This window comes from Euprymna scolopes, chromosome 33, assembly GCF_053919585.1.
Source record: "Euprymna scolopes isolate OS-2025 chromosome 33, ASM5391958v1, whole genome shotgun sequence".
Lineage (NCBI taxonomy): Eukaryota > Metazoa > Mollusca > Cephalopoda > Sepiida > Sepiolidae > Euprymna > Euprymna scolopes.
In genome coordinates, this window is record NC_136514.1 from 56,907,375 (window position 1) to 56,923,978 (window position 16,604).

The 16,604-nt window shown below is 31.8% G+C and overlaps 1 protein-coding gene across 2 annotated transcripts in view; it reads right to left on the reverse strand.

The window, feature by feature from the left end:
• Positions 1-16,604, reverse strand: part of LOC145258229 (exocyst complex component 7-like) — a 79,159-nt gene that overhangs the window by 32,567 nt on the left and 29,988 nt on the right. For both annotated transcript variants that reach the window (XM_080116182.1, XM_080116183.1), the window contains exons 8-15: positions 14,471-14,529; positions 11,422-11,471; positions 9,021-9,127; positions 6,528-6,632; positions 5,567-5,686; positions 4,167-4,226; positions 2,877-2,915; positions 552-614 (exon numbers count right to left, since the gene is read on the reverse strand). In XM_080116182.1, the coding sequence (XP_079972308.1) occupies positions 552-614; positions 2,877-2,915; positions 4,167-4,226; positions 5,567-5,686; positions 6,528-6,632; positions 9,021-9,127; positions 11,422-11,471; positions 14,471-14,529 (603 nt within the window). The remainder of the gene's footprint in view (positions 1-551; positions 615-2,876; positions 2,916-4,166; positions 4,227-5,566; positions 5,687-6,527; positions 6,633-9,020; positions 9,128-11,421; positions 11,472-14,470; positions 14,530-16,604) is intronic.

Sequence of the window (16,604 nt, forward strand, 5' to 3'; positions counted from 1 at the left end):
ATGTTTGTAGTAATAGTAAACATGATCACGTTGGCATCACCAATAAGAAAAAGAAAAGAGAACCGATTAGAATCTTAATTCTTGACCTTATGGTTTCATAAGAGTTACCACAAGATCTTTTGTTGTCATAAGATTTTGGTCTTCTTTCTCAATTTTACAGTTATTTTGGAATTATTATATCCATAAAAATAATGAGCTGATCACACGGCGGTCACCAATAAGAAAAAGAAAGGAAAACCGATTGGGGTCTTAATTCCTGACTCCATGGTCTTGTGTTTTCACAAGATTTGAGGTTTCACCTTATTATAAAAGAGCCTTAAGCCCTTTTACTAAGGAGAGACTCTGGCTTCAAACTAAATTCTCTAAAAAGGAAATAACTGCTATCTCTACAATCATAACCAACAAAGCTGAAAGCCTGAAGCAATGGGATAATTCCAGTGTTAAACAGATTGAGTAATGCAAGTATAAACACAAAGTTCTTTTAATTCTGTTCATTCTAAAGCATATTTAACAGGTTTTTTTGTTAGGTTTTTAACGATTGTATTACTTACATGGTTTGTCAATTCATGGACTGTACCATCTTTAGGCATATTAGATGCTTTTTCAGGATCAATCTGAAAAAAAGAAAAAAAACTGATAAAAACACTAAGTTAAAAAGTGGACAGCCATGCTCGTCCTTTCAACAATCACCAACCCGATGTTTGCAGTGATTTTCTATTTGTCTCCCTCTCTCTTATTCTGGCCGTGTTGTATTCTCTCACACTGACGATTCCTGAGGGTGCAAACACTGGTTTACAGGTACAGAAAAACAAACAAAACAAGGCAAACTCACAAGGGAAACCACAAATTTCAAATCATTGTGTATAGATCAAGTGTAGTGTGTGACACTGTTATATAGCATAGAAAAAGGAACCCCAATTCTTGTCTGTTGATAGTTGTCAGGTTGTATCAATTCCCAATGTTTATCTCTTCAACCAGAATCGCTCTTGGATGACTTTCTTTTTGATCTTTCTTGAAGTCCATATATTAAATCCATTGCTGTTTCTACTTCTTATAAAATCAATTCTCTCTAAACATTTTCTCACACCCAAGGTTATTCTATATCTTTACTCTAGAAATCTATTATTAGACTATCAGTATGGAGAACTGTTATTATATTTGGACTGGTGAATCTGTGTCCCACTTGATGGTTTTTGATAAATTTCAGAAACATATCTATAATTTGATTGGTCCCACACTTTCTTCTTCACGGAGACCTTTCTCTCACAGACATGCTGTTGCTGGTCTTAGTCTTTTCTACAAATACTATTATGGCATGCGTTTCTCAGAATTATCTGATTTATTCCCTGCTTCCTTTGTTCCAGTTCGTTTGACTCATTGATTAGCGGTCTCCATCAATTTGTTTTTTAATACAGTTTAATTTAATTCCAGTAGCTTCTTTCCAACAACTGCAAGGTTGTGGAACTCTCTTCCTGCTCAGTTTTCCTTCTACCTACAACCATGGTCTTTTTAAGATTAAGGTCAATATGCTGTCCTTGCAATAATCATTTTTTATTCTTGTTAACTCTTTATATCAAGTAGCTTCATGCCTTGTCTCAAGTGATTTCCATAAAAATATCTTCCAAGATGATTATTAGGCTGCTGCAAAAAAGGTGGGCTCTCTCTACCATACTAGAAAGCTACTTATGCCTGAAAGTATTCTGTACCTCTATAAGGCCACCATTCGCCCATGTATGGAGTACTGTTGTCACATTAGAACCGGTGTATTTGCTACTAGTCTCTCACTCCTGAATAGGATTCAAAAGAGAGTCACCAACCTGAAAGATCCTGAACTGTCATCTAAGTTTCAGCCTCTGTCCCATCAATGAAATTTTGCATCCCTCTGCCTGTTCTACAAGTATTTTAATAGTGAATGCTCAGGCGAACTATAAGCACTTGTACCCCCTCGACATAAATACCCCCGACAAACCCAATAAGCAGCTAACTCCCACCCCTACACAGTAGAGATACTTAGGTGTAAGAAAGTTTTCTACTCCAATAGTTTCTTCCCCAGAACTGTAAGACTTTGAAACTCCCTCCTGGGATTCTGTCTTCACAACTGTACTGACATGCAGAAGTTCAACTGTAATGTCAACAGACATCTTGTTGCTTATCTCCCTTCATAATATCCCTGCAACTTATGTCCTCAATAGTAGCTCCCTACTTCAAAGTGGCACTGTGCCTTGTTTGGGGTGAAAATTAAATTAAAAAAATAAATAAAAAATTAAAAAATAATATTACAATGAATGTAAACAGACTTCATATCATCATTGTGATTAAATGCCTTAAAATTGGTACAAATCTGATTTTGTGCAGCTTGTAGAGTCCGGTGTCAGACAAAAAGAATAAAGAAAAAATAAAAGCAACTGCTTTTATCTACATGCTAGTAATCTCATGAAGTAATGAGATATCTCGTCACTTCATATGCAAATGAGATGCAGCTGGTTTGAGTGAAAAGCCTGTTTTTCAGAGACTCATTAGATTTGGATTTTGAAATAGCAGTGTGTTGGACTTTAGTGAATTTTAACAGCAATGTGTCGAATTTAACCCCAGAAACTATCAGTTGAAAGTGCAGAAACAATCCATTTGGAAAAGTGTTCAATAGTTTAGAATTGATTATTTAAGCACAATCATTATGATAGTTCAGTTGCAAATTGGACTGTAAATTTAAATATCCACTGTTCAGATGTATCCATTCAATTTGTGCATTTAAAATGAAAATGCTATTTCAAACTTGACAAACTGATGGATCCAAATTGATGGAGATGTGTGTGTGGAAATATCTAAATTCTATTCAATATGAAAACATTCATTTTGTGTATTAAAAGGAAACTCACCTTAATATTTTCAATGAAATCTTCGAGTGCTTTCGCCCCCTATAAATAAGAAATCATAAAAACAGATTTAATAAGAAAACAATAGAATAACAAACAATACATAAATAACACAAAAAAAAAAGGTTAAACTAGATCAAACCACTATGCAATTTTTCTTTGAACTTTATTGTCAAAATAGGCAAATTCAGACATTTTTGAGACAAATCCCATTTAGAGAAGAGCTATTTCCATGTGGATTCAAGAAAATGCACTATGTTTTGCGTTCACAATGCAATTTACTTTTTCACAAAGAGTGAAATAAATGTGTAAATCAGCAAAACCTGAATCAAACAAAGTAAAAACAATCCAGAAGTAAAATCTTCATTCCAAGATAAAATGTGACTTCTTTACTGCCATTGTTATATTAATTCTTGTATATGAAAGTCGCATGGAATCTTTACAGTCAAATTAGTGCTTGTGAAATTTAGTGTGAACCTGTGCAAGGAAAACACATCTGCATATGACGGATTTGAATGTAGTTCATGGTCAGAGTGCAACACCACAGTTCACAATTTACACACATAATAAAAAACACAGATACCGACTGTTGAACATGGTTGTGTATGGGTGTGTTGTTGAGGGTCACATTGCTCTCTACATCTTAGCTAAACCTCCCATCTGTCAAATTCAAGATCTCAGCTAAGATTGACCGAGTCCTATTTTCAAAACTCTTCTATCAGTCTTTGTTGCCATTCTCTCTTTAACAGTCAGTATCACTCGAATATACTTTTCACCAGAAATCCAATATGTACAGTTCCACTCAGGTTACTTCTACCAGGAACTAAAAAAGTCTACTTTCTTTCTCATCCTTCTAAATTCTCCATCTTTGCCCTCTACTTGTTACTGGCCAACTCCTCATGGCATCACCTTGTCTGTGAAATTCAATAGATCAGTTGATTTTTCATTGGCATTCATTTACTAGTTAATCTCTCCTGGTGGTTGCAGAGGTAGAACCACTCTATAGTATCATACTATCTTGAGAAATAAGTTTAATTTAGTTGTATTAAAATTTAGATTTAAATATTTAGTAAAATAAAATTTTATACTCTTTTTATTTATGTTGAAAGTTCTTGATTTTTATATAGATTTTATATAGATGGTCACAACCAAAACATTATAAAAAGGACAAAAAGAAAAAGAAAGAAAAAAGGTAAAAATAGAAAGAAAAGAAACAACCTAAGAAATGAAACAAACATTTGAATTTTAATAACAATTATTAAGAAATATGAGTGACAAAATTAAAATACTTACTGTTGAGTCCAAGACCGACAAAAGTGATGCTAACTTTGCACGTGTTGGAGCTTGACAACCCTACAAAATATTTTTTTAAATAATAAAATAATGAAAATCAATTTTTATTAATTTTAATTTACTATATTTCTATTATAGCATTGACGTGCTGACCCCCCCCCCAAACAAACAAAACCAAAAAAACCAAAAAAACAAAACAAAACAAAAACAAGACGTATAGTTAACAAGAGAATTTAAGTACAGAAGTAATGGGTTGTCAGAAACTGCTTCTGGATTGGTTCTTGTGCATATCACTATTATCATTACTCACAGTGTTGGGAAGAGTTCATGCAGTGACACAAAATGATATGTTGCCATAATAATTTCATAAGACAAGATCAGGTGTCTTGTAATCTCTATATCATACCAAATGTAAGTTAATAAACATTTCCCTATAAATTTCAATATAACAAAATAAATGCTAAAATCTATCTTAATTATGGGATTGAGTTATGTTTTAAAAGAAGTTTAGATGCTTATTTATCTTACGATAGATGCAAGATGTAAGTGTAAAGAAAATAATTGTAAAAGTTATGAGTATACTTATCAGTGAAAAATATTTGTATACAGCAAATATGAAAACTAATCAATTAAAAGTTTAATAAAAAATAAAATTACTAACAAACTCTAATCAAACCAACACATTGTAAAAGATTATCTCCATTCTTTTAGTATTAAGACAACAAGTGGTATTATTTGTTGATAGGGTTGGAAAATAGGATAGGCGAAAAACGAGTTGGAAAATAGGGTATGCAAAAACTAAGGTTGGAAAATAAGTTAGGTAAAAAAATAGGGTTGGAAAATAAGTTAGGTAAAAAAATAGGGTTGGAAAATAAGTTAGGTAAAAAAATAGGGTAGGTAAAAAAATAGGATTGGAAAATAGGGTGGGAAAAATAGGGTTTGAAAATCGGGTAGGTAAAAAATAGGATTGGAAAATAGAGTAGGTAAAAAATAGGGTTTGAAAATCGGGTAGGTAAAAAATAGGATTGGAAAATAGAGTAGGTAAAAAATAGGATTGGAAAATAGAGTAGGTAAAAAATAGGGTTTGAAAATCGGGTAGGTAAAAAATAGGATTGGAAAATAGAGTAGGTAAAAAATAGGATTGGAAAATAGAGTAGGTAAAAAATAGGGTTGGAAAATCGGATAGGTAAAAAATAGGCTTGGAAAGTCGAGTAGATAAAAAATAGTGTTGAAAAATAGGGTAGGTAAAAAAAAAATAGGGTTGGAAATAGGGTAAGCAAAAAATTGAGTTGGAAAATAGGGTAGGCAAAAACACAGGTTTGGGAAATAGAGTAGGCAAAATATAAGGTGGGAAAATAGGGTAGATTAATAATATTTAAAAAAAATTTTTTATTACTTACCTCTAGTGTGAGATCAAACTGTGGCTTGATTGACCTCAAATGCTGCACAATTGGGAATATTGAAAGTACTGATGTATATTCATGGCGGTTTATATTTTTCTTAGCATTGCCTGCGATAGCCTAGATAAAAGGAAAACAAAAACATATTTAATAAATTGATGACAAGATTTCAGGGATAATTTATGTTTTTTTATAATTAATAATTGTTCCTGCATTAATTCAGAATATTCCCAGGCTTATTCAATTGATATTGCTTTTTCAATAGATTAATATTCACCAACTCTCTCTTCAAATTTGCAGTGTTTGAACGTTTTCCTTAATGCGGCTACATGTAACCTCTGACCTTCTTTAGATCTATGTTATCCAATTCAAAAATCTTTCTGTTGAATTCATGAATCTGCACAAAATTTTAAATGAAACCTTTTGCTTAATCTGCAGAAGTAACATGCTCTTGTTCTGTCAACCATGATTGGGTAGAAGTTCTAAGTAATTCGCAATTATATTTGAAACTTCAACCTCCAGAAGAGTGTAACTTACAACTAAATTTTAGTAAGCACTTTATCCACTATGTCACAGGTTCTTGCAGAAAATTCTAGTATGAATTTTGAGAGCCTTACAATAACACTCAAGATGAGAACAGTGGTCTGAATAATACAAATAATACAAATTATCAATCCTCATCTAAAAAATCCAGAAACATATTTATAACAGTGTTTTAGAATGTAACGGATCATTTAATAGTCTTTTATGTTAATGGTAGATGAAAGAAATTTGCTTAAAGTTTATCAATATTTTTTTAAAATGCTGTTTCATGGCATTTTAAACTAAATTAATAAAAAATAATTTTATAAATGTTTCTATTCAAGCTCTGATTAAGAAACTGCATATACATATCTGAAGAAATCTTTGAAAAAAAAAAACAAAAAAACTGAATCACATCAGAAATCATTTATTTACAAACCTCTCCTTCACTGACCACCATTTCCAAGGCTTGTAAAATAACTTTGTCAAACTCCATTCTTTGGTATTTGGTTGGAATTATTCCATTCATGAGCTGGGCTTCACTCTGAGAATGACACAAAAAAAAAAAAGTAATTAGTACCTATTTTCTTAAAAACAAAATATATATATATATATATTTAAAAACAAAATTATTAGTTTTTTATAAAAGTCCAGACAAGCCATGATATTACTTTATGTAACAAACTAAAAGAATGAAATATAATTAGAGCAAAGACAAGAGATGCCTATTGGTTTTAGTGTTGAAAAAACAACAAAAAAAAAAAAAAAAAAAAAAACAAGACTAGAGATAGTAGGAAAACAGTTAACAGAAAGAAAGTTCCACAAGCCAGATACTGCGAAAGATACTGGAATATGAAAATAGCAATAGAAAGATAACATAAGCTAAAAACAATCTATATATATAAAAGGCAAAACAGCCGCGAGCATTTTTGTATGTCCAAGAAAGGCTTTTTTCGCAGGGCTTCTCGACAAGGTTACTATTTTTTAGAACTTTCCTTATACTCCCTAGATTGTAATACCTCCGATTTGCAAACGGACATCGTCTCTATCTTTATTTTGATTGACTTTTAAAAAATTCCCGCCATCCTATTCTTTCCAGTGTTTGTTTGTCTTTTTCATATAAAAGCGAAACTGATCAAAGCAAATGCATCTGCCTGGCCTTACAGGCCAGGATGTTTTAAAGGCAATAAGCTTTGATCAATGTGGGGAAAACCCTTCATATCAGACAATTGCTATTCATTTGAGAGTTCCCCTTTTTCGGGGGAGCTGATTTTTCTAAACATTATGGGGAAACAAATAAATAAAACAGCAGAAAACCAGACGTTCATTTCTGAGCCTGCGTGAACTCATTCACTTAACTATCCATTTCTGCAAGTCAACTTTTTGATTGACGTCGCTAAATTTGAATGCTTTTCACTTCCTGTAGCGGTAAGATATCAGGTTTTCGTTTACTTTCTTTTCCACCTTCGCGTCACAGGTTCGAGCCTGCCTGCCTTCCTAACACCCCCCTACTCTACCCACCCACCAAACAAACACCCAGGCAATGCTGGGCACCCACGCTAGTTTAAAATATAAGAAAATATTAAAGAATGTAAATGTTGTATAATAACATATATATATATATAGAAAAATTAAAAATAAATGTAGAAATTACATAGTTATGTCATTTTGTGGAGTTATTAGTTTATCATTCTTCATAGAGGGGTTAGGAGCCAGCAATTACACCATAATGTCCAAAGATTTAATTTTCAAATCTTAAATGCAATAGTCAAAAAATGTTCTTTAATAATGTTATTTTATTGTAGTGTTTCAATTTTGAAGTGAAAGTTTTTTTTTTTAATCAAAGCAAGGCTATATTACTTGTTAAACTTGCTATATCTTAAAAAGTCAGGAATGAGTATTGAAACAAAGACATCACCAAGGACTCATCTCGAAGCATTTGAAGATGTATTTTTCAAACAAAGTAAAACTAAAAATGACATAGTTACACCATCTTGTCAAGTTATTAATTTAACTTACTATTCTTATTAATTAAAAAGAGACATGCTCCCAGTTTAACACAACAACAGGGCCATCATCAGAAGAATTTGCAATATTGAATCTGTGCGTATCAGATCTAGCTTTTCTAAATAACTGTTGTCTAGACATAGTATTTTAAACATTGAAAGCACAATTCCTTTATCTATTTAGTTAGGCTAATAAAACTTCTTTTCATACAGAAAAAAATACAAAAACGTTCACTGAGAGTTTCCTAAAGGTTTTATTTTTGGAGAAAATTGATGTACGCAGGAGAGAGAGAGGGACTAACATTCTCTTAGCAAATAACTTATTTGACTTATCTTCTAAAATCTTTGAAGGACGTGTGAACAGATGTCAGATCAGTTATTTTCATCTTAGCAACATTCAAAGTTTCTTACAGCATTATTGGCGGCGGGTCTCATATCCACTTCCACAAACAACTGATTTAAAAAAACATTTGTTTTCTTTCAGCTCTAAAACTGTGACGTCATTAGTCATCTTGACTCAAAGCTCTGTTTTGGCTAACGCATCTAATCTCTGCTTGTGCTTTAAACCTGACAAGTCACCATCTCTACGAACGATTCCGTTTTGCAAATTTTGATCATTATGACATGTCGTTGTCAAACTCTATACTAGCTGACCTAATCGCCACTGACACAGGGTACCTAATGTATAACAGTAGGAGTAAATGATCTCCATAGAATTTTCCTGTTTTTGGTTGTCCCTGTCAAAATCCAGGGGCAGTTAACTCTTGCTTTCAAAATATCATAGAGGCTTAGCAAATGGAGTCAAAAGTGGCTCCATGGTTGGGTTTGAATCTCCTGACTGGCAGGAATTGTTATCCTACACTGATGATTGCGTAAGCATGAAACACTAGTGTATGTAGGTATAAAAGAATAATTATTATATATACCTGCATTAATTTAAGCAGAGCTGTCATTTCTGTAATATAAAATTCTATTTCAATCTCTGCAGGGTCTTCCTTTACACCCTCTGTTGATGAACCCGTGCGACGGTGACCTGTACAAAAAAGAAAAGAGAAACTAAATTATAAAACGTATCACAGATAACCATCATCATGTCAATTTTACATGCTATTGTGCTTTGGATGGCTTTTAGAAATTGACTTGCAAAGTAACCTGTCTCTGACCAAGTCTTTATTCCTCCGATTCATTTTCATTAATTCCTTCCATGTTTTCCTTGGCCTTTCCCTGAAAACCGAATCTGCTAACTCAACTGTTCTACATCTAGTAACTCAACTCTTATCCATTCTTTCAATGTTGTCATCAATCTACCCTTTTGAAGACATACTGTTAAGATTTAATCTTCCTCTGAGGTCATGAGATCTAACCCTGTCTAAGATTCACATTACATATTCACTGTATCATTCTTATATCATTGCTCTCCATACAACAAATGTCCACAAGAGCTTTATCAATCTGTAAATCAATCTGTAAAACCAAACAAACTATAATTGGTTTAAGTTTGCAATCAAACTAGATGGCAAAAAGACATCCGAGCAACTGCAAAAAAAAGAAAAAGAAAAAAAATGAATAATAATTATTAAATTATAATTATCGAGCTCCTTTAAGAATACTTAAGGATGCGCACCATCTGGGAAGTATAGGCTAATAGGAAATCAACATTTATGCAATGTTCACAACTTCCTATTGTTCAAACACTATGGATTGTCTAATGTCTGTGGATGAATTGAGTGTTTATTAGTTCTTAATTCCCTTCATTCTTGTGACAATTTCAAACCATGAAAACCTTTCTACAATTGAAAGTTTTCATTTATTTATATCTTTTATGATACTGATATCTGAAAGTATTTAATTCTAGCCAGGGTTTTATTTACTCCTTTTTCTGTCAAGTCCATTCTTATCACTTTGTCCAACATTTTTCTTGACCTTAACTCATAAACTGAACTTGCTTCTATATCTAATAACCCAAGAACTTTCATCTATTCTTTTAATGTGACCATACCATCAAAGTCTCCTGTTCTGCACACATCCCCCTCTGCTTTCCAGATTTAATCTTCCTCTGAGGTCATCTAAGCTTGTCTTTAATATTCACATTAGAACACATCCATTGTATCTTTTCTCTTCATGCAACATATGTCCTCAACTCTCCCTTGCTAGGTTTCACTTCCATACATCATCACACTGAGTACACATGCCTTGGTCAAAAGTGGTAACTCTCTGCTGGTTAGCAATGACAAAAGTTCCTATAACTTACTCCATGAACTCCTAACTATTGCAACCATACTAGAACCTTATTTCACCCTGTGCTTTAATGGTATCACCAAAGTTACAAAACAGACAACCTCAATAACAAAGCCTAAAATTGCACCCTTTGAAAGACTACATTTTTTTTAAATATATTTTTTTTTAAATATCTTAAAAAGCTATTGCAGGTTATCTAATAAAAAGAAGAAAAAAAAATCATATGACCGAAAATTTATCTCCCACAGCAAAAAAAAACAAAACCTGTCCTAAAATACTAGAAGGGTCCAGAAATGGGGGATCATCTTATGTTAAATTCATATGTGGAACGGATACCCCAATCTAAATTCTAAAATATTTTATTTTTTTTGCTGCCAAGTTTTTCAGGGTGTTCCCACATAATCACCCAGAAAGAGTAGAATCGCATTTTGAGGGGAGTGGAGGTAAGAGAAGGAAAAGTGTTAATCTACAATAGCTTTGAATTTTCATACTAATAGCTGACCTAACTTCATTTAAATAAAAATCAGCTTTTTGTGTAATAAGAATGTTCAAAGTCTATTTTGAAGAAATAATCAAGAAAAAAAAAACATGGCCAGAAAGACTTCAAGATAATACAATGTACGAAAGTCCTTTTTCCTTTCTTTCCTCAACTTGCAGCAACTCCTCGCATATTCAATATTATCTTCCATCGTTTGTTCTCGGCCTAAGCTGTCCAAAAAAAAAAAAAAAAAAAAAAAAAAAAACTCAGCGCATATGCTTTAGAATTTGTCCCTTTTAGCAGTTACCACTTGTGTACATATGCAAATTAATGACATACATTCACCAATGAGTGACACTATAAAAATTATGCTTGCCTTTTCTTCTTCTTTCCTACATTTTCTGCTGTCATTTTACATTTTAAGCAAACATGAGGTCATTTGCGAGAGTGATCATTTCTATTACACTTATGTTCAAACTTGTTATAACACACTACAGGTGACAAGTGCAGCATATATTTTTAATATCATGGACTGTACACTTGCTGACATCATCAACGTCATATTTAAATGACAAGAAATTGAGAAGGGAAGCAGAAAATAAAACACTCACCTGATTCAAAAGGTGACTTGATGAGAGACGTGGAAGCTTTCTTCAGATATCTGAAAAAGATATAAGATATCTTATTTTTTATGATATCATTGTATAAATAAAACTATCATATTTTGTGTGTCCATGTGTATTTCTCACCTATACATACCATATAGATTAATTTAAAAAAAAAATGACTTCATATTAATTAAAATAAATAATAAAATAAGGGAAAACTAAAACAAATATTTAAAATATATGAATGGTTATTTAGAATCAAATCTATTTTAAAAATAAAAAAGATCGAAAAAATCTTTAAAAACTTTATGTACACACTTATTACGAAAAAGATGTCATATTCCAAAAATCACATAAATTGATCAAATATTTTTTTTAACTACGAAAATCAAATTTTATGACGCAGCGAGACATGTTTTGATTCACCATGTTTTATAAATAAGGAGGAGACAACTCAATTCAAACTACTGAGCCTTCTAATGGCTACAATTTCCTATTAAAATTGTTAAAAATTGTAAAAAAATCTACTGGCTCAATTTCTGTGATTTTTGGAATATGACATCTTCGTTCTGTGACGGGTACGTACAGCATAAAGATTTTCTTGCAATTTAGTTTTTTAAAAAAAGTTTAATTCTAAATAAGTATCAAACTATGTAAATATATTTTAAAATATTTTTAGAGCTACAAAAATGTTTATGCAAAAATGGTACATATTGTTCTATAGTAGTAACATGTCTGTGGATAAAAATGCTATATATGCTAAATAAGTAAAAGGGGTACTTATGCAGAATTTTCTGGGTAGTTTACATAAAATGTTGGAAAATTCCAAATGAAAGTTTTGTGATATTTTGTTTTCACGCAAACACTGACCAATTTTTTCATTAAAAAATATAGTATTTCTGGATACTTATGCAAAATAAAAATCATGTTATCATTGGAATTTTCCAGGAAGTTTACATAAAACTCTGGAAGGTGCCAAACAAAAGTTTTGTGATCTTGTTTTCACAAGCACTGGTCAATTGTTTTATTGAAAAAATATTGTTATAAAAAAGATAATTCAATGAAAAATTAATTGAAAAAAGGAAAACAATATATTTTTTTATTGTTATGAAGAAAATACAATGAATAATTATTGAACAAGTTTTATAGAACTTTAAGAAAATTCAAATTCAAACTACAAAAAAGCACTCATATAAGGTAAGTTTCATGAATAAATATTTATTTTTTGAATGATAAATAACTGATAGCAAACAGAATTTTTTTTTTTGTGGGGGGATTTTTTAGAAATTTTTTTTTCTTTCTTTTTTTTTTTAATGATTTTTATGCTTAAATCAAGATAAACATTTAATTTCTTTTATAATAAACCAATCATAGCAAATAAATATTTTCTTAAATGATATTAACTACTGCAATTTCATTGTTTCGGTACCTTTTAGTGTTTTATGTAAACTGCCCAGAAAATTCTGATGATGTCATAGTCTTTATTTAGCAAGTATTGTATACAGTATAATCACATTGACACACTGGTTCCTGTTAGATCATTGAAGTTAAGCAACATTGAGCCTAGTCATTACTAAAATGGGAAACCATTTGGGAATTTCAGGTGCTGTATGTGCTCTCTGCTTATCTCTGCATCATTTTCAGTCAGTCTTGGGACTCTCCTTGCCAATGGATTTGAACAGTGCCGATTCAAGAGACGTGTTGTATGCAACCCTGGCCTCACAATTACTTGCACAGCTACCCGTACAGGGAGTATCCATTGTATCTTGAGACTGAATGGAGGCATTAGAATTGTGAATCTGGAATTTGGTCAATATATGTTTATAATTATGGATGACTCAAAAAAGCTATAATTCTGCTCCATCTCTCCTAAAGAATAACCCAAATCCCAACAACAACAATATGTTATATATTGGTACCCAATGCCAGCAGATAGAGATTATGTTAACTAGTATAAATTTTGAGAGTATTTCATTAAGTTACATGTCTGGACAACCTAGTGACATACAGAGATGGACCCAGTGCACCTAGCACAATTGATGTGAAGATTCAGAGATCAGCTCCTTGGGCAAAACACACTAGAAGCAGGTGTTGATTATATAAAAAATTATCATGTGCACAAGGATTGGAAGAGTTTTCAACAGTTTGAGGTGAGGAAGCATCTGTACCACATGTGCCAATAATGTAGAAATCTAAGAGAAATTTCTTTGAAACCTGTCCATTCATTGCCCATTCTTTAAGTTAAGTAAGAAAATTAAATAAGAAAGAATTAATTTAGCCTTTCTTTTATAAGAAATGAATTTAGGTCTCTCCCCTTAAGAACGAACCTCTCTCCCTAGTAAAACCTTTAAAACTGTCAACAAGTTTCCTTCTGTTTACATACATGAGTTATTTGTCAGAGTTAAACAGCCACTAAATGATGCAACAATACAGATCAACGTACAAATCGGAAGCAACAACCGGAAAATGAAAGCCACATATGTAGGAACAACTTTGTTTAATTGTTTCTTGATCAATTACCAGCGATAACCGATGCATGCACAAGTAGTAAATGTGTGAAAAGACCATGTTCTTCCCTTTGTTTAATGTTTTGTTTGTTTATTGAAATATTACATAAATAAAAATCTAACATTTAAAGAAAAAAATCGTGTCATTTTCACAATGTTTCAGTTGATGTAAACCCCTGACCTTGAGGTGCATCTTGTTGAACTCGGGAATTTGGATGGAATTTCAAACAGAATCGTTTATTTATTTCACGGGGGTAGTATGCTCTCATTCTGTCAGCCCTGACTGGATAGAAGTTCTAAGTAATTTGTAATTGTCATTTTTAGTCACTCACACTGAGAATTGAACCTTCAACCTTCAGAAGAATATCACTTTTACAATTGATTTTTCCAAGTACTCTAACCACTGCGCCATGATTCCACAAGGACCAATAACCAATCCTCATTTCAAAAATTCAGAAACGTACAAAATATTTTAAAATATAAAAATATTAAATATTAATCAAGTTAAAAAAACATGCACTAAATAAAAAGTCCCTAAAACTCACCCATGAATTTTCAGTGCTTTCCAAGGCGTCATTTCTTTAGTTGGACGAATTTTACCAGTCTAAAATCAATCAGAATACAGAAAATTACTTTTATAGATTTATTATAAAAAAGAAAAAACAACAAATATTCAACATTTTTACTTTTGTGTGTACTTTATACCACAGATGTGGAGTCTGTACTTCAAACACATAACTCTTAGTATTTTAAAAGGTTTGATTCCAACTTTGGCTTCATTTGTAATAATTTATAGATACTATATAGCATTTATAACATTTTGTGTTTAAAAAGAATGGATATGTTTTTCAAGATGTTGGGAATTCAACTAAACAAAATAGGGTAAAATAAGTTCCTAAAATGGACTGTTTTTATTAGCCCTAAAAGAGCCTCTGGAGCACTCCCAAGAGTTATCGCGAAATATAGACAAACAAAATTATATAGAAATCAGTTAGTTACAACTTTTCAGAAAGTTTTTATAAAAATCCAAGACATCAATTTTTTTTTTAATAAGCACAAAAGTATCAATTTTAGCCATTTTAACCTGAAAGGCATCCCTAGGGGAATAACCGGAGTTTTCCCGGAAAATCCATTCTGTTACTTTTTTTACTCATATCATGTTTAATATTTGTGCAAAATTTAAAAAAATTCCAAGGTGTAGTTATTGAGAAAAGTGCGAACAGATGAACGGACAAGGTTGAATTTACAGGTCCTCCCTCCTTTTGTCGAGGGACCAAAAATGTGTAAAGAAAAAGAAAAGAAAAAGATTACTACTCAATACTGAGACAAATATTTTAATTTTAACTGACCTTCAGGCTAAGATCACAGTGTAGTATCCGTCTTTATGCTACACTCAAGTTAATTGTCCTTAGTCAATGGAGGGGGGAAACTCTTCTATATAAAGGCAAGTTTTATTTTTCAATATTTCCAGAGTGCCCCTTTTTGGGTAACTAGTTTTCCCCCAGACAAAAAACGACATTGTGTCACATTTCGCTTTTTTATTTAAATTTATTACTGTTTAGAGAATTTTTCATTATGTGTAACTTCCTCTTTTTATTTGCAAGTGAAGTCAACTAATTTTCATCAACTGCTTCATAAAACAATGAGTTTTCTATTGATATGTGCCAGAAAGAGATATTGTTTGAAGTAACTGAATCGTCTTGGTTACAGTAATCAGTACTTGTACAGTTTAATCAAGACATTAAAAAATGAAAATATCGAAAAAAAAAAAAGTTATATTGTACGTATCTGTTTTGAACTGAAGATCTTCGAAAAAAAATTTCACTTAATTTGATCAAGTAGTTTTTTTTTTTTTTACAGCCAAAAAACATATTTTTATGACAGCATGTTGAAGGTAATACTTGAAATTTTAGATTTAGGTTACTTGAACATGGATCAAACTTTTTAATTTGGTTTGAGTCCAAAACAATAAATATTAAGGGGTCAAAATTGGAGTCAAAGTTTTTAAAAATTTGATCTCTGCGGTCTCCACCAAATTACTCAGCCAATTTGTAGTCTAAACATTTAAAACTTTACATAAAGAGTATCAGACATGCGGTAAGCTTTTTAATCAGTTTCTGGGTGAAAATTTGGCTGCCAAGAGGTCAAAGTTGACCTTTGCAGACTCTACCAAACTCCTCTACCAATTCTGGGTCTAAAGACTTGAAATTTTAGATGTACGTTACCTGGATATGAGTTAAACGTTTTAATATGTATATACATATGCACATAAAGTTATGAATAGTACATAGGGCCCAAGCAAAGCCGGGCTGAACTGCTGGTATAAAATAAAGTCAGTCTCTTTATCGATTTTTGTCATCAATAGCTTTCTTCCTCCAAAATCAATATTTGATTCTGATACATAAATTTTTTTGGTAGATAGTTGTAGCATGTGGTTAAATACAATAAAATCTAATTCGATTTAATTCTTTTCAGAAAATACTTTGTCTTGCTCAGAATTATTTTCATCCAAATGTTATCTTAAATCTAAAAAAGTGAGAATGACTGAAACAAGGATCTAAAACAGTTGGACTCTATCCTGACCAAACTTTTGACTGTGTATGTTGGGAAAAATTTTTTAAAAAAATTTTCTTATTAATCTGTCCTAGCTGGGTATGAGGCATCCTACTGGATGTCAGA